Consider the following 18,053-nt stretch of genomic DNA (forward strand, 5'->3'; position numbering starts at 1 on the left):
CTTTGCAGCAGTGGTGTAGTGTTAGCTAAATAACAAGGGGGGTTCTTGCAGAAAATGTTGCGAAAAAACAATAGCAATTAGTAAAAATTTGCCAATTTTCGGCATTATCAAGGGGGGCTCAGCCCCCTAGCACTACACCCCTGCTTTGCAGTGTTAACTACAGAGAATCGAATGACTGACATAGTTCATTTTTCAAAAAGCGTGGTTTTTATTCAAGAGCAAGAGGCGATGTTTCCCAGAAATCATATAATATTTGAAAAAATTATAATACTTTTAGAATACACTCATTTTTTTTAAAAGAAACTGGCAATAAGAAACGAGTACTGGACAGTCAGAAAAAATTAGGAAACTTTAGTACTCGAAGCAAAAAGATTAAGAAACTATTAAATTGTGATAAAATTGAGAACAAAGAAACTTGGTAAAATCCAAGAACAAGATTGCCCTGTTGGCCTAGAAATTTAGACACAAGGGATAAAAATATACTTCCCTCGTCTAAATACAGCATCGGAACGGAAGCGAATCTCTTGACGTTATAAAAAAGGTCACGAACATTTCATAACATCATTCATGACATCATAATTAAGAAACTCTTAAGAAGCAGCGAGTATTGAAATTTCCAGAACATTAAGAAACTGGCGTACTCAACATCGACCTTTGTTTCTTATAAAAAAATGAGTGTATATTCACGGCATGAAGCTGGGAAAATTTTATTGTATTTTTATTCAAAGGAGGAGTGCAAAGAAAAAAATTGTTGAGTTCATAGACGAATTCATAGATTAATGCTTTTGCGAAAATAATTAAAAATGAGATCTATGTGAATTAATGAAAACCACGTGATGGAAATTGTGTAACCTTATTTCATTTGATGGAACAAAGAAAACTAAATGGTTACTTGGTGATGAAGATTAAAGACGGGGATCCCTTTCATTGATTAATCCTCTATTCAAAATCGGCTTTTAAAATGTGAATTAATACGAAGGAATCCAATACATTTTTGTATGAAACAGAAATTATAACCGTTTAAATGTTGCTGTAATTAGCCGAGGACACTTTTGTTATTTAACAAACGAAATGCAGTCGCACAATAAAAAAAATGTAGACAATTGTTTTATAAGCATATGTTGACGCACTGTCTCCTGGCAAATAAGCCTGGTTTACCGTGCCATTATTTGTTTACACAAGTGTGATTTTTATCAAGGCATGAAAATCTCTTCTCACTGCAATTTACTCAGCTCTTAGCTTCAGGTCGCCCTAATAAAACAACGGTCTGGTCGCTATTGTGTTCGCTTGGTCAACAAAGCAAATCGCTCAATGCCCGTGTCGATGCCCAGAATAATAGTTTGGAATTTATAACCTACACTGGCCTAGCAGCTCGGTTACCATCCGGCTTGCCTCAAGTGACGAATTTCATACCAACTGCGGGACAAAATGTCACGGTTTCAGATACTTATTCCAACCCGAAATGGAAAGCGACGACCAAGAAGTCCAGGCGCCCAGTCAATAACTTTGGCTGATGTTGTTGTTGATCGTATCGCAGGTTTGAGCATGTATTTTTTTCTATAAGCCAGTGTTAACAAGGAAACTTTCGCTTTCTTTAAATATTCAAAGTAATAGGATTTACAGGATAATTCTGCCTGTTTTGTTTGCCCTACATCGGTAATGCGGACTGCGTAAGCAGCGAAGAGAAAAACTCTGACACAACTTGGTAACATTTTGGTTTCACGTCGATCGACCTGCTGTTCTTATTCAAGAATTTCTTAGTAAAATGCTTCACCAACCTGCTTTCAATTTCTCGCTGTAAACAAAAAATCAGCGAGAATCAGTGTCTAAACCTAAGCCTGAAACCTTCCGCCAGTCTTCGTTTGAGAAAATTTACTGTTTAGTTGAGGTTATATTTACTGCTTTTATCCAAGAGAAAACTTCACAGCAAATCAAACAAGCTTGGCCCCTCAAACAATTTATATCTTCATGGCACCAATGCTTTGTACAGCAATCCGAAGAAACTTGACAAGGGCCTAGGTGTGTTTTTGTTGTTAAAAGCGAGGGAAATCAAAGAAATAGGATTCACTGAAGCTTAAAATTGATAAAATAGAGATTATATCAATTATGAACAAAAGGGTCCAGTATGGACTCGAATTTTCAAGGATTTTTTGCCAACCCCAAAGCTAGCTCTGTATCACCTAGTCTGAACACGATTCTGGTACGATGTCACCCACAAATGGTAGCATGCCCCACCCACCAACAGATTGCTGCAGGTACATTGATTCGTGTATGTAAACAATTGCCATTTCTGTATGTCTATGATTTAAATACACAGGACTCGCAACTTTTCACAAAGACAGTCAAATTAGACCCTGCAATCATCCGTTCATTATAATCATAATCACCATAGAAGATTCACGATGAAACCATTTGTGATATTCTGTGTCTAGACAGTGGATTTCCACCCCTCTTTGTATGAATCACAAGCAACTTTCGTGTCATTATTGTATTTCGATATGAACTGAAAATCAGTGATCTTTTTCTTAAAGAAGCCCCCGCTGAAATGTTCAATAGAAGTTGAACAGGTCAATCCGTGCTGCTGTGGAGATTGGGTCAGTAGGACCAGCGGCAGTCGTCATTGCTTTTCTTAGGTCATCTGACATTTGGAAAAAGGCTGCACCCGAAGCCTTAGAATGGAATAAATACACCTTCTTAGTCTGAATCTCATTAATTCGAGCATCCGTAATTGGAGTATTTTTAAATGAACAATCAGTTATTTTGAGTTACTTATGAAGCCTCAAAATAACTAAAAAGACATGCTCGGAGGGTTTATATCCACGCTCGTCTGATTGTTTGGAGACTCGCCTCTTGTCCACCAAACAGCAAATGGGTTCCCGCTGGCAACTGGGGTGGCAAATAAAGGGAGGAAAGGAACCGGCCACCCAAACTCATGATGCTAGCCAAGGATGAAAGCCCCCCCCTCAAACAAGCACTATCCCTCTACGTAAGGGTCTTGGCGTTCCACACTCTTATGTTCTTTTGATTTTTAAATGCCTCTTCTTGAAATGAAAAATGGTAATTTTTTCTGAAGCATTTTTGTGTTAATTAAGTTTGCCTCAGTATATTCACGAATATACACTAACCTGAACAGGGCCCACGCCACGGGTTTTGAAAATTGGGGGAGGGGACTAAAGTTTTTCCCCCTTTTATTGCAGCTTTGAAATTATTATTTGCTGCGCAAAACAGTCGGGAGGCATGGCCCCCAAGCCCCCGGTGGAATGGGCCCTGCTGAAGCAACAAGAGATTGCATTATGCAAATTATTGACTGCATATTTGGCAGACGCGCTGTGTTTTCTCGTGATCCTTAGAGGTTTTCTTCAGTTCGTTTATTGTTTCCAAGGATCTTAATTTTTATATCCCAAAAACTAAGTTTACACACCTTAAATAATTAGCAATTGTCTAATCCATTTTGGTCGATTTCATTTGCAAAATATGAAATTTCATAAGATCTGTTCTTGGAAGGGAAGGCAGGGATGGACCCCCGGTTGCGCTCCATTCTTCACAATGCGAGCGAGGCTGCACAATAAGCACATTGTCTGCTCTTTTCGGAAAGGGAAGCAGTTGTTGATATTTTGCTGAATTAGTGAACTGAAATTGGCCCGCGTTTGTAACTTAGTTTACATTATCGTACGATTTCATTTCATGAAGTATTGAATTCTGATTACCCTGCATTTGTAAGCAAGCGATCGAAATTGAATGAAACGGGTAGTAGGAAGTTATCAAATGGTCCGGAAGCAGTGATTTTTTGCTGGTCCGATGGATTGGAGTTGGGATGGCGGTCGCGACTCAGAGGCTTGTGTCGACGGCTTTTTGATCAAAGAGTTTGATGAACATGGTATGTTTGAAAAACAACATTTCATACTCTTTTTTATCCTCACTTTTATCTGGCCATTATCAGCTAGCATGGTAGGCCATGATGTAGGTTGACCTTCCAGATTGGAGGGGGTGGGGGATCATCCAATTTACCGACGAAGACATAGATCAAGAAGAATTTAGGTGCTATTTGAGACTATTTGACCGTCCAACCAAGTATTTTTTGGACCAACTGTAGGGTTTACCGACCAAATCATGAAGAATTGGGGGTGGCATCACACCCCTTACCACGCCCTTTTGATGTGATTACTCAAATTTGATTGATTACTCCAATGGAAAGATCCGAGTAATAAATAAGTCATGATGCTTCTTGACCTGGAACAAAGAACATCATTGTCACAAACCAAACACCATTTGGCCACAAAACACTTCTTCTTGACAAACCTCTTCATCATTTTTGGCAAAAAAGAAAAGCATGGACTATACATTCTTCTCAAAAATCTCTAACCTACCTTATTTTAAAACTTTACCACATCTTGTCATGAACTACCATAATTTGTCTCAAAATTTAACCTCTATTTGTTACATATACCTTAATATTTCTTCCACAAATAAATTCTTATTCCTCCTTGTTGCACAATTATTTCCATTTTTGTCACAAAATGCCATTCATCTGTGTTACAAAACACTATATTCTTTTTTGTCATAAATGCTTAATTTTGTTGAATTCATAAATTTTGTGGTGTTAACATGAATAACACAATAGCCATAGGCCCTTTTCCCCTAAGTGGCTGCAACCAATGATTTTTCACATGCCAAAAGTTACAATTTCATATCCTGATAGCAAGTTTAATTTTGATTATCAATCAATCCTACATACCTTTCTAAACAAATCAAATGCAAATTGTTGCAAACATTGTAATAACCTTAAGTACATCAAAGGATTACAGAATTACAACAAAAAGTAAGGAAGTGATTATTTAAGTAAGATAGGGTGATTATGTATGAGCTCTCTAAATAGGCGAGCAAATAAAGAGACCCCACCACAAAGTAGGTGTGCAAAAAGGACGTTTTGATTGAAAGTTGTATGACTAGAAGAGTTGAGTTGTATGACCAGAACTGTTTTACAAATTGTAAGTATGAGTTGAAATAGTGGGCTTTCAATTAAGACCAAAAAATGAAGATAGAACCAGCACGCAAAGGAAAAAATAGAAATGGATTATATATTATAAAAAAATAAAGCATTTTATTGTTTCTAATCCATAAAGGGTTTTCTATAATTCTATTGATCACTTCTAATGTCTTGACGAGTTTCTGACTTGTGTAAAGGAAGTTTAAGTGAAGTAATTATAAAAATATATGTAAATAAATGTTTAATGTTTAACATATCTTCAAGTTTAGTTGCTTTAAATTAATGAAATAGAATTAATGAAATGAAGGAAGCTTATTTAGTAAGAATTAATGTTTAACAGTATCAGGGGCTTTGTGGTGATCAGTAAATATCTCACAATGCAATTTAATTTTTTGTCATTAAAACTCTGTTTTCTTCTTTAAGCAAACATGCTCATGTTCAGTTTAGGGGCCACTGCAAAACCCAATCAGTATGTTGTACAAAAACTCATATATCTTAATAAATCTATGGAGACATTGACAAATATTTTCTCAAAAAAGGTTACCAGAAAATGCAAGGCAGAGAAGCTCTTTCATTCGATTTAATATATTTTTATCTAGTAATACATATTTTATTCTAAGTAATTAACTAGCCCCTATTTTAAAGAATGGACTTTAGTGGTACAACAGGTAACGAGCTTGGGTGTGGATTTACCTTCTGATGTCCCATTTTCTATCACCACCAAATGATTTTGCAAAAATGCACAAGGCACCATCTTTCCAATCTTATTATCCTCTGATAGACGCTGGCAGTTGTACTTGTTAAGCATTAAAATTAGCTGATGCAACAGAATAGCATAGATGTCTTTGTTGCCAGAGTTGTCAGGTAATATGGTGGAACCCCATTGCTTCAACAAATAAGCTTGAAGAATGTTGATATAAAATCATGGACTGAATGGACAGGGAAAATGTCCAGCCTAAAATATAATTTGGTCTTGTTAACTCCAGTGCTACAACATTTTTTCAATGGGAACTATAAGTCTTGTGTGCCAACGGTATTTGAAATCTGAGGCAAAATTTTAGATTATGAGATTTGTAATCTAAAAAAATGATTTCATTTGGTCTAGAGATGTGTTTTTCTTGGATATGTTTAAGTGAATTACAACCAACCAGGTAATTTTGAAATGTGCATTCTGATAAGTTGAAAATCATTGGAACAGGTAATAATTAGGTTTTTGTGAAATTATGTATATGCTGTAAAATTTTGTCAATTTTCAATTGGCCAGTGGCACTGACTGGGCAACCCCAACAGGCATGTGCTTGCGTTTCTAATTGGCCTATTTTGATCCACGACTGGGTATATAAATTATAGTAGTATATAAGGAATACTGCAACATGACAAGAACAAACAACAACAAACACACAAATCAGAGATGGTTAATATTTCGCCCCAGCATAAGGGACCTCATCAGAGCAAAAGTGTACATAAATCGATACATGAAGTGTATATAAATTATGTACTGTATAACCACAAATTTTGTTTGCTTGTACTTATTTTAATTCGAAGTTCTCTCTAGCTTCAAAGAAACTAATCTAAATCGCTATTTACAACATATTTACAACATATACCCCCCTGTGTGGGGGGCTTTATCATCAGGGTGGTATTGCTTTTGATTAAAGGGGGGGGGGTTACTTGTGAGAAGTGGCTAAGATTGAAATAGCGTATTGCTAAATAGCAAATCAGGGTCCTGCTTTGGGCAGGTTTCATGACGCAGGTTGTTTTTGCCCAGTTTTAATCAAAGCGTAAAAATGTTATCATATTGCTGTCATTTGCTTCCTTCTGAACCAACTTTGAGACGGAAATTGAAATATTTTTTAAGAATCAGAAAATATGTTTCAATATAATCAAGGGCTAGAGACGTATTAGAGCTACTGGGATGGTTTGTTTTGCTGTTGAATCTTGAAAGGGTCATATGATTTCACTGCTATTGTACAAGAATCTAAAAATGATTTACCATTGATACTGACCATCAAGGTCTTCCAATGCAGGTGCAACATTCCTCAGTCCACAAATTGCTTGAAATATTCAACGATATTTTCCATTCATTTAGCCAAATCTAAGTATTATTTCATCCCCGCTTCCAGGTTATCGACATCTTTCATCATTGTTTCCACTTAGCATTCTCCTCTCTATGGTCTTTTCTTTTGCAAGTTATTTATTTGTGTCCAAGACCTTTGAGAATGTTACTTTTTGTAGCGAATTAGACATCATAAAATGGCTAGCGATGTCAGGTGCAATTTCTTTTTGTGTTTCTGGTTCAGTGTTGCACAAAGTCGTACTCTTATTTACTGAAATGATCCGAACAAGAGAGTAAGCATTAAGAAGTGTTAAGAGGGATTGCAAAATTTGAATCATAATTGAGCTCATAAACTTAAAAAGAACAAAAATGCTAAACCGTGGAATGATCGAAGGGAGAGTCGACATAATCTGCCGATAAAGGTAATAAAGTTGTCTAAGAACTTTTCGCTTTTAGTAAATAGAGGCTTCATCTAGGTCTGTCACATTCTGACCATTTAAATCCACTCGCGACACTTATTTGACAAACATTTCTGTTGCACCACACCTGTAGAACCTTATCTTTATCGTGCCATTGATGAACTGAAGAGAAATCAGCCATAAATCCAGAATTAAGTCGTGGTAGTAAACTGGTAGTTAGAACACTGAGGTGTGCATGTAGTTTGTGTAACTGCCTCGTATAAACATCTTGCGTTGCTGCCTGGTTTTCTGAGAATGCCAAAATCGTTGAAGGAGCGTAGAAATAGTGGCGGCGCTCGAAAGAAGTCGTGGATTGCGTGGCCGAATGCTAAAAAATCGTATTTGAAGCGAATGCTAAGAGGTAAGGACGAACGCTGTTGCAAATGTTTACAGTTGACAAATTTCTGTCCGTCATATTTGCCTTTAAGGGAGGGATACCATATGTGAGTCTTGTTTTCTGTTAATAAATGAGTGGTTCACGTTTTTAAGCTGTTTTGAAAGTTGCATTAGAATCCTTTTACGCGATATTTTGTCGAGACAAAAAGACAATTTTTCTCTCAGTCTGATAAGCCATAATCCTCACCTGTGGCTAAAAGTCCCTTGTTCCTCAAGGTTCTCATGCTATTTAAATTATGAAAGACGATGGAAATCTTCAATTTCATCGATAACCAGTGTCGGAAGCTTTGTTTAGAAACTTAGTTGTGTCTTTGTTTTGTAAATGTTAGTGTTTTAATTGGTTGCAGACAAGTTTATGGATAACAGAAAGTCCGAATAACTGGTTTAAAAGAAGGGAGCAGTTCTGTATATCCCAAAATTCATTATCGGTTGAACGGAAATAAGACACTTCAACTGTAGTTTGAATGTTTTCTAGCACAGGTTGCTCACGCAGGTCCAATCACTCTGAAATTGGCTTTTATGTTAATAGCTTTTATGTATTTAAACCTTTGCCTATGAAATTGAACTCTTTTATTGAGGGTTTCAAAATATGTCAAACTTGATTATCAATAACGCTGTTGCACCAGCTTCTCACACAGACCTCTTTATCAGCTCTACCCCTTAATTGTCCACCCCACTATTTTGGGGCTTGCGCCGCCCCTGCAGCTGTTTTAAGGTTTGATTTGAGGAAGATAATAATTGGAAGGATACCGTTTGCGTAACTTCAGAAGTTTTAAATCTCCTGTTAAGTTTAGCAGAGCCTTTTTTCGTCAGTTTTTATATTTCGGTAAAAACTGCTTTCTTAACACGCATGCTTTCTGCAAATATTTCTTTTTCCGATGCGACAAAATGTTCCGATTATTTTTGCTTTCGTCATCCCTCTTTCATTCGCCGAGTTTTATTTCTGCCCATATTTGGACTGGTCATTGTGTCGGTGCTACCAATCAGCGGGGACTTTCTCTGATCCGGCGCATGGCAGATTGTTCTTTGCAATTTTGTTTTTGTTTTGCAAAAATTTTATGATCAACGATTGTCCTGTTGCCATTCATTGGAACAGCAGGCCAACTAATAAGTTCATCATCAAAATCGGTCTCAAATTCTTGAAAATGTTTTTTGAAACCATCCTGGTGCGAAACTTTCTTTTCCCGCCTTTGAACAGCATCAAAAACATATCACTCCATTATTTTGCAGAAATTTTATCCCGCCTGCCCGAGTTTCCCGGCTACATGTAAACTCGCCAGGAAATTCGGCTAGCCGGGAAACTTGCCTCAGTGTAAATTCTCTAAAAATACTAAAGAATGCTAAAGAATACTAAATCCACATAGATAGCCACGTTGAAATTACTGTTTTACTGTACAGAAAAATGTGAGATCATATTTTTATTATGATATTTCGCTATTGGAAGACGTATACTGCGGGACTTTCACCTTTATCAGAGTAGACAGGTAGAGAACTACCATTTAGTTGAATAGGAAGACAGCCACAAGCGAAGTCCCCCGTGTAAGTCAAGCGATTAGGTATAAATACACGAATCTGTTATTTTTCTCGGATATTGATGGCCTAATTTTTTATTCTTTGTCGTAGATGAGAGGGATGCAGTACAGAAGAAAGTTTTTAGAAAATGGATCAATAGTCACATCAGAAAGGTACGTAGCTCATTAATTTGCATGAAAGCGCTGTACTTTGATAATCTTTCGCCATGTTTTTGCCTGTTTTAATGTTTGCAATTTATATATTCGAATTGATTTATGTCATTTAGGTGGGCGAGGAAGTCCATGACATTTTCTACGATTTGCAAGATGGAAGGGCTCTTGTTACCTTATTGGAGCTGCTCAGCGGGGAAAAGTTGGTACGTTCTTAGTTCTTCTTTAACTGCCAGACTTTGTCTTCTCAGGTGCTTCATGTTATTTGACTCTTTATCTTTCTGTTTCTGACCTCAATGAATTAATCGATGTTTGGCTTCTGCGTTGCAAACTGTTTCTGAATTGCTATTCATAATGTTGATAAACTCGAAACGTTTTGTACTAAAGAATGTGTCAATTCTGCAGATAATTTATTCATTACACCCGTTCCCTCTTTTCAGCTCAAAGAAAAGTCTGGCTTGCGGCTGCATAAGATGCAGAATGTGCAACAATGTCTTAGGCTTTTGGCATCAAGAAAGGTTTGCAAATTTTGGTTTCTTATTTCAAAATACATTCTATTTGAATGCTGCAGATCTACAATCCTTGACAAAAGTTCTTGGAACACCCTGCGACCAATGAAAGATGTTGAAGAAATAAAGGTTTCCGGCTGTAAGATACAGAAATATCCCCCCTCCCCCCAAAAACAATGTTGGCTGAAAAGCCTATTACTTGTCCTAGCTAATAAACTGACATTGGACGAATTTCAAGCTTTGAAACTGTTGTTATTCAACATTGTTTCAAGGAGGAGAGGGGGGTGCTACTGGGGTTATGCGAAATTTTAGCTTGGTTTACCAAGACTTTTGGCAAGGATTGTAGATGGGAGATGAAATTTCTTTAAGGGCTTCAAAGTAACTTGAATTCCACGAAAATCCCAAAATAAAACCAGAAGTATAGATTGTTGTTATTTATTAATTGCACTGAAAGAATTGAAATATTCTTCGTAAAAGCAATATTGTTTTAACTTACTTTAAGAGCCTTTAGTGCGTTTCAAAAAACTGTCGATGTGTATTGACAAGTATTTATTTATTAATTTTTGTTGGCTTAAAATTAAAGTGTCATACTCTTAAAGTAGACTCCGTGTGTTATTCTATTTTGCTTTCTATTTCCTCACGAGGAAGACAGTTCCATGACATTTAAACTTCATTTTTTCTAATTTGGTCAATATTTAATGAATTTGAATCTAAGTAAAATAGCAATAGATTGGAGTTGATTTTTTGGTATCAAACTTTTTTATTTTTCGGGTTGCATTTGTTTTGTTTTGTATCTTACTTGTATAATAAACTATAAATATAAGTCATCCAACATACTTTTCAGCTACATACTTTTAAACAGTTCTTATAGATCTCTGTTTCTGTTTAGGTGAAATTTGTCAACATAAGAAGTGACGACATAGTTGATGGAAATCCCAAACTCACTCTTGGCTTGATCTGGATAATTATCTTGCATTTTCAGGTATCCCCTGCTGTTGCCAGACCAACTTCACCAATACCTCCTTTCAGCTCAAAGTTGATTAATTTTTTAGGCCACTCAAGCACATTTTCATGAAAAATGTAAACGCAGTTTGAGATTAGCAATGCAAAGTGTTTTTCTACAGATTTGCACCTAAAGGTGAAGCAAGATTTAAAGCCATCGTTTTAAGGAAGGTTGACTTTTTACTTAGATCTTTCAGTATTTTTGTATATCGAAACAAAAGACATTTTTGAAGAAGATCTCTTGCTTCTCTCGGAAAAAGTACCCTTCAACATGGCTGGGGGGGGGGTTGGTTGTTGGGGCCATTCTTCCCTTCTCATTACTTTTGGTTCGCATCTGGATATAATTACTTGCTTCCCTTTGGTCATTCTCTGTGAGTGCCTGACGAAAATTATTCAATTATAAATGTTTCTTCTTTTCTGTGCTAACTTCAAACTTTCCTTGTTGTTCCAATTGCACCTGCAAATTTGTGCATAATGAATTTCGTGCCCGCAACCACAGGTCAATCCTGATTAAACGACAATTACTACTCTCTTTTGAGGACTGTTGCCTCTTTTTTCGTTATTCTTATATTTTCAGCTCTTTATTAGTATAATTTATTTCTCTTGTACAATAATTCCGCCTCTTATTTCTCAAAAATCGATCTCTTTAAAGGTTTCCACTGTGAAAGAAATTTTCAAGCAAGAGCAACTCACGCCAAAGGAAGCATTGATAATTTGGTGCAAGGAATTAGCGGATGGGTATGATCAAGTTTTTGTTATGTTTTTTATGAAGATTTTTCTGTCTTTAAATGTTCTTGTTTCCTTCTTTGTTTCCGGTTTTGAAAAACTGAATATCAGTGCCCTTTCAATCTTAACCGAAGAGTCAATAAAGCATTGTAGAACAGTGGCCTTGGATTTATAAAGACGTATATAGCTTTTGTTTATTTTTTTTGTCAGGTACCCTGGTGTGCGCATTGAGAACTTCACGACGGCTTGGAAGGACGGTCTTGCCTTTAACGCCGTGGTTCATAGGCACAGGTATATGTGTGATTGGAAACTTTGATATTAGCTTTAATGTTCTGTTGGATTTAACTGGATATTGGCAGCTGCTTGCCGGTGGCTTCAAGCTGGCAATACTTCTGCAAGATGGATACTTTGCAACGGTATTTTGAAACACTAATAAGCAAGGGCAAACACATAACCAAACTCTTTTAGATTTGCTTGCCCCTCTGTCAATTTCAACTAGGACAAGCTTTTGTCAAGCACCCCAAACAATTTAGATCTTTGTGCTTATCTTGTTGTCAATTTGGGAAATAATCATTTAGTCGCATACAAGTTATTTCCTTTTGTCAAGCACCCCAAACAAATTAGATCTTTGTGCTTATCTTGTTGTCAATTGGGGAAAGAATCATTTAGTCGCATACAAGGTATTTCCTGCAGGATATACAATTAGTGACTTCTGCTGCATTCCTTGCAGGCCCGACTTGATCGATTTCACATATGTACGAAACCTGAAACCAGATGCCAGGATGGATTACCTGTTCAGAGTTGCAGAAAGAGATCTTGGGGTCATTGGGCTGCTTGAGCCGGAAGGTTGCCAATCAAATTACACTGAATACTGTTGTTGTATCATGCTTAGTTTTGTAGATGCCTTTTTGCCCTCGTTATTTTGCTCTGTCAGTGAATCAAGGCCGCCGTTTGCTTGTGCAAAAGCATTGCTCCTGAATAAGAATTAATTTTTTAATTTTTGAAAAATAAATTTATTTGAAAAACAATTTATTAATTTGCTTTGATTTTGAAAAATGATTTTTCAATTTTGAATAAAAGGCAAGACAGGAGGACAGTTGAGATAGCTTTAAGACGTGTTTTTGAACCCAGCTTGAAATGTTGTATTAGATAATTATCATCTTATCTTGTTAACATCATCTATTTCTAGACATGCTTGGCGCAGAAGTTGACGAGAAGGCAGTGCTTACCTACGTTTCATCTCTATACCGAGCGCTACCCTCTGTTCCCCCACAAACTCGTATGCAGAGTGAAGAGGTATTTTCTCCGTAAATTGTTGCACGTTGCTATCATGTCCACTTCCGTGTCTCGCCCAATAAGTTTCTTTTTGTGCAAGTTTTTCCAGTTTTGCCAGTTTTTCCAATCCTCTTATTAGTTTTCGTCTTGATGACGCAATAAAGCTAGCCCTTATTCGTTCAAAGTTATCTCGCAATTTTATTTGGGCGTTCATGATTTCACTGCTGTTCATTTTACAATTAACATGGGCAACAAACAAAATATTGTTGTTGTGAAAGTATTTATGTTGGATGGGATTTGATCCACCATTCTCCTTGTCGTCATCCATTTTAAAGAAATGCCTTTTTTAGAAACGTTTCTCAGATCCTCTCCTCAAGAGATTTCAAATTATTCCTTACGTCATCAGGCAACAGTTGCCTAATAACTTCTCATATAGTTCCCTATTAGAAATCAATTCCTGAGATAGCTCCTCATTAGAAATCAACTCTGAAAATGAAGGGCTAAAGAATAAAAGACTTTCTTAGATTCCTGTCGACACTATTTTACATTCATTCAAAAAATAACGTAGGCTTCAAGCAAGAATTAGTGCCTAGATATTCAGTTAGCATTTTTCCGTAGATTTTCTTAGATCCAATTGGTTGTGTTTTGTAAAATTGATATCTGTATTTGTATTTGTTTTGAATTTTTAGGAAAGGCAGCAAGCCTACTTCGAGTACTGTACCAAGGCCAAGAAAATCATCACTTGGATCAAGAATATGATTAGCCACGTGAAGAGCCGGGAATTTCCCACCACTCTTTTCGCAATGAAGGTTGGTTTCGATACCTTTTGTGTCCCAGCCTATTCAGTGATGGAATGGTCGCCGTTTCTAGGTGACGTTTGGCAGGAAGAAAGCAAAACCTGATTTTCTAATGTTAACAACGAAGCAAATTTGTCTAAAGCATTTGCGAACACCTGGGGGCGAGGGGAAGCGGTCGCCCCCAATATTCTGGAGAATCCCGTTTCCCTTTCATCTTGTCTCGTCCATTTCTTTTTTACTTCGTTCTCAACATCTTCCCAACATTTTTCCAACTTCTTGCTTAGAATATTCAGCGTTCAAGCTACTCTCCTTGTCCTACAGCAACCACAATAACTCATATGTACAATGCCTGCCAAAAGTCTTGGAACACTGACATCAATTTCCAAGGTCAAAACCAATCATCCCCCTCTCCCCCACGGAACAATGTTGGTTTACCATCAAACGGATTAGGATTTTAGGAAGCACTTTCTTTTGCGCTTCATTTATGATATTTCTCTAAATCATCAACATTGTTTGAGGGGGAAGGGGGCGGAAGTAGCAAATTTTTTTCATGAAAGGAACGAAAGATATCAAATGCAGCGTAAATTGGTGGGTGTTCCAAGTACTTTTGGCAGGCATTGTCTGAATTTCATTTTGAAGCTTATTAGATATTCCACCAAAACCAATATCCTCCTATAGGTTTTTGATGGTGCTGATTCCATTTCTGCCATTTTCAACATCGTACGTGTTACCGATAAGGAGATATGGGGGTATTGTTATTTTTCGGGGGTGGGGGTAAGCTACCCCCATAAAACTAAATGCCATATTTCAATTAAGGTGAAAATTGCTAAAATCAAAATCGATTTCCAATAAATAGGATCAAGATTGTATTTTGAATCTTTTCAAAGGCTCGTAGCCAGATGGCTGTCTAAGAAATAATGGGATAGATGAAGGAGACAAATATGAGTGGCAGCTAGAAAATAATCTAAAAATGGAAAGGATGCAATTTTATAAAAGTGACATCGATTCCTCTGTTTCATGTTTCTAATTATAGATAAGGTCGTATTTGAGAATTATGTCGGGTAGTTGCTCTCCTTTTATCACGGGTTTACAAGTTGTCATTCATATAGGCCCTTGTTGTGCAATTCAGTGCCCAAATGACAAATTTCAGAGTGTTTACCTAAATTGTAGAAAGGAACCCCGTGTTTCCCACATCAGAGTTCCCAACTGATTGATCTACTATTCCATGTTGGTTGGTAAGGGAACTGAAATAAAACTGACATCCACTCGCCTTCCTGCCCTCCTAAATGCTTGGCCCAGAAGCACTACAAAGAAAGCCCTCTTCCCTACTGTTACTGCATTGCCAAAATGGCCTTTAAGTTAGACTCTACCTGCTACTTTTATCTTCATAAAGCGCAAGGCAGATTATTTCATCGTTAATTGATTGCTGTATTTGTTTGCGTGACATTTGCCACAACAAAATATCTTATTTCATCGAATGTAGCGCGCGTCGATGTGAAGGACAAGGCCCCGCAAGGCAACTCTCACCCTCGGAAATGAACGCTTGTAGACCGTTGTGTAGACCGTGGCTGTTTCTTCGCAATTTTCTGACTTGTCAGGGGGAGGTTTGCCCCCAAATTCACCCAAAAGGTGTATAATAATACCCCTCAAAGATAAAATTAACCTTTGTATGAATTCCATGAAGAAAACGGCAAAATATGACGAAAATCCCACGGTCTACACTCAAAAGGAGAATAAGATCTAGAGTACTTCAAATTCAATTCTCAGAAAGTGTAGACCGTTGACACTTTCCTGAATTTCTTCAGTTTTACAACTTGTATCGATCTGAAAACCTACAATATTTTTTATACTAGCCATGCACACCTACTGACGAGGTTTCGTCTACTTTCTTTGAAAAATACGATTTTTATGAACATTTTAAATCTGTAGACCGTGGCTGTAGACCGTTGGTAACCATTGGCAATAGGCATTTTCATACTACATCACGTGCCCATTAGGAAAGGAGCGTTCTTTCAATTCCTAGCATACTTAAACAATGGAAAACGAACAATTATAATTGGCACAAACCATTTTCCAATTACTGGGACAAGGGAAGATAGAAAATAATAGGGAATGGGGTGTCTATGAGCGCTACCATGTTGCCACATGTGAATGCGAAAGAGCATAGTCTAAGCAAATTTATTAAATTCGTAGATGGTTTTGAGAGGGTTATGGTGGATAAAATTGAGCCATTTGAACAGTTTCTCACCAGCATGTTGTTCGCAATTATTTATATCATGCATGGTTTGTAGACATTCTCATGAATTTTTTTGTTTTTTCATCAACAATTAAACCATAAATAAGGGGACTTTTCAGCAAAAAAACACTTTTTCAAAAGCACTAAACTGTACTGTTTTTCCTTTGAAGATTGATAGTTTTCTTAAACCGATGATCGAATTCTGCACAAAATAACTGTATTCAATAATGATTTAAATGATATTGACGGAAAAAATCAGTAGAATGTTTTTGTAACAAATAACAATACTCGGATATCTACTATATCAATCGTTCAGAGTCCCAACCCCCTCCCCCCCCCCCTTTTAACTGGGTAAAGAGTGAAAATTTCGAATTTTCATTAGTAGCAGTGAGATCAGCACCATCGAAAACCCTAGGGTAGCACAATGTTTTGATATCGCAGATTGCTGTTTTCAAGATAATTTTCAGACAATGCCTGCCAAAAGTCTTGGAACACTGACATCAATTTCCAAGGTCAAAACCAATCATCCCCCTCTCCCCCACGGAACAATGTTGGTTTACCATCAAACGGATTAGGATTTTAGGAAGCACTTTCTTTTGCGCTTCATTTATGATATTTCTCTAAATCATCAACATTGTTTGAGGGGGAAGGGGGCGGAAGTAGCAAATTTTTTTCATGAAAGGAACGAAAGATATCAAATGCAGCGTAAATTGGTGGGTGTTCCAAGTACTTTTGGCAGGCATTGTATCTCCAAATTGCTTATTTTTCGTGCTTGTTGGTCTTCATTCGTGCAAGTTATATTTGATACATGGTTTGTAATATTTTTAGAGCCATCACTTTACAGCCAGCAAGAAATACATGCATTCGCGACTTTCCTTGCCTTTCCTTAGTATTATTCAGTTCAGAATGTAAAGTAGCATCGTTCATCGCACAATGAGACTTCAAATCACTGGCTGATGAAGAGCTGTACTAAAAAATTTGCAATTTTAAGCATTAAACATTCTATTTGTTTATCAATGTTTTGTATCGATTTGAATTATTTTTCCAATTGTAGGATATTGTTGCCCAGCACAAATTCTTGAAGGTGGAAATAATGCCGAACAAGGACCACGAGAGAAGGAGCCTCAAATACCTTATCCGGGATCTTCAGGTTTCTGCTTCCAGTACATTTCTTCTAAGCAAATGGGCGATGATAATCGAAATGGTTCTGCAATATCCAAAACGTTTAGATGCAATTTCCATCTTCAAAAGAAGAACTATTTCGAGTTTCTCCAGAGATGTCTTATATATTTATGTTTGATTCCTAATATTTTTCAATTAAATTTTATTCGATTCAGACAGAATGATAATACCAAATTAACACTCTTTGTTTTTCTCCGTAGGCAATGTATGACCCAAAAATCAAGTTCCTTGATGTTGCAGAAGGATTGCATCCGAGGGTGGCTGATGAGGTAAGCAGGAATTTCATCGCTGGCATCAAAGCATTCATACCAAGTTTTCTCGTGGTCTCGTTGTCTCATGGTCCGAGTCAGACAAAAATAGAGTTCTATCTAAGTGATAAATGTCTCATAAAAAATTTAATTTTATACCTCAAATAGTTTATTATATAGATTGAATAACTTAAGAAACTTGATTTTCTTTAGCGTATCATGCTTAGGCCATCCAACCATTTGATCGAATCTTTTGGAGAAAGTTAGACAAGTTTTTCAATGCATTGATTTTTTATACCTGCTCTTCTGATTTTCTATTTCCGCTATACTTAATTTTTCACAGTTAACTTTTGCTCTGTGATTATAGTGTATATATGAGAAATTTGAACAGTATTTTGGCGGTACAAAACTTGAAAATGGCTTTGAAAAAATTTTTCATGTACATATTTTTCATCGTGTTCGTTCGGACCCTTTTTCTGACGTTTTATGCTCTGAGGAG

General features: G+C 36.8%; 1 protein-coding gene across 3 annotated transcripts in view; it reads left to right on the forward strand.

Moving 5' to 3' along the window:
- The first annotated feature begins 1,200 nt into the window (after positions 1-1,200).
- LOC135689111 (uncharacterized) overlaps positions 1,201-18,053 on the forward strand; it is a 128,912-nt gene continuing 112,059 nt past the window's right edge. Inside the window, exons 1-12 of one of the 3 annotated variants that reach the window (XM_089109925.1) lie at positions 1,201-1,537; positions 9,521-9,582; positions 9,696-9,785; positions 10,020-10,097; positions 10,978-11,070; positions 11,743-11,828; positions 12,027-12,107; positions 12,547-12,662; positions 13,006-13,112; positions 13,781-13,900; positions 17,179-17,274; positions 17,507-17,575. In XM_089109925.1, coding sequence (XP_088966051.1) covers positions 1,429-1,537; positions 9,521-9,582; positions 9,696-9,785; positions 10,020-10,097; positions 10,978-11,070; positions 11,743-11,828; positions 12,027-12,107; positions 12,547-12,662; positions 13,006-13,112; positions 13,781-13,900; positions 17,179-17,274; positions 17,507-17,575 — 1,107 coding nt within the window. In that variant the 5' untranslated portion in view covers positions 1,201-1,428. Of the gene's footprint in view, positions 1,538-3,562; positions 3,878-7,599; positions 7,863-9,520; positions 9,583-9,695; positions 9,786-10,019; positions 10,098-10,977; positions 11,071-11,742; positions 11,829-12,026; positions 12,108-12,546; positions 12,663-13,005; positions 13,113-13,780; positions 13,901-17,178; positions 17,275-17,506; positions 17,576-18,053 lie in introns of those variants that run through there. The other 2 variants (XM_089109927.1, XM_089109926.1) reach the window with 2 other exon arrangements.

The sequence above is a fragment of the Rhopilema esculentum genome, chromosome 9, assembly GCF_057945365.1.
Source record: "Rhopilema esculentum isolate cy_ngs chromosome 9, ASM5794536v1, whole genome shotgun sequence".
Classification (NCBI taxonomy): Eukaryota; Metazoa; Cnidaria; class Scyphozoa; order Rhizostomeae; family Rhizostomatidae; genus Rhopilema; species Rhopilema esculentum.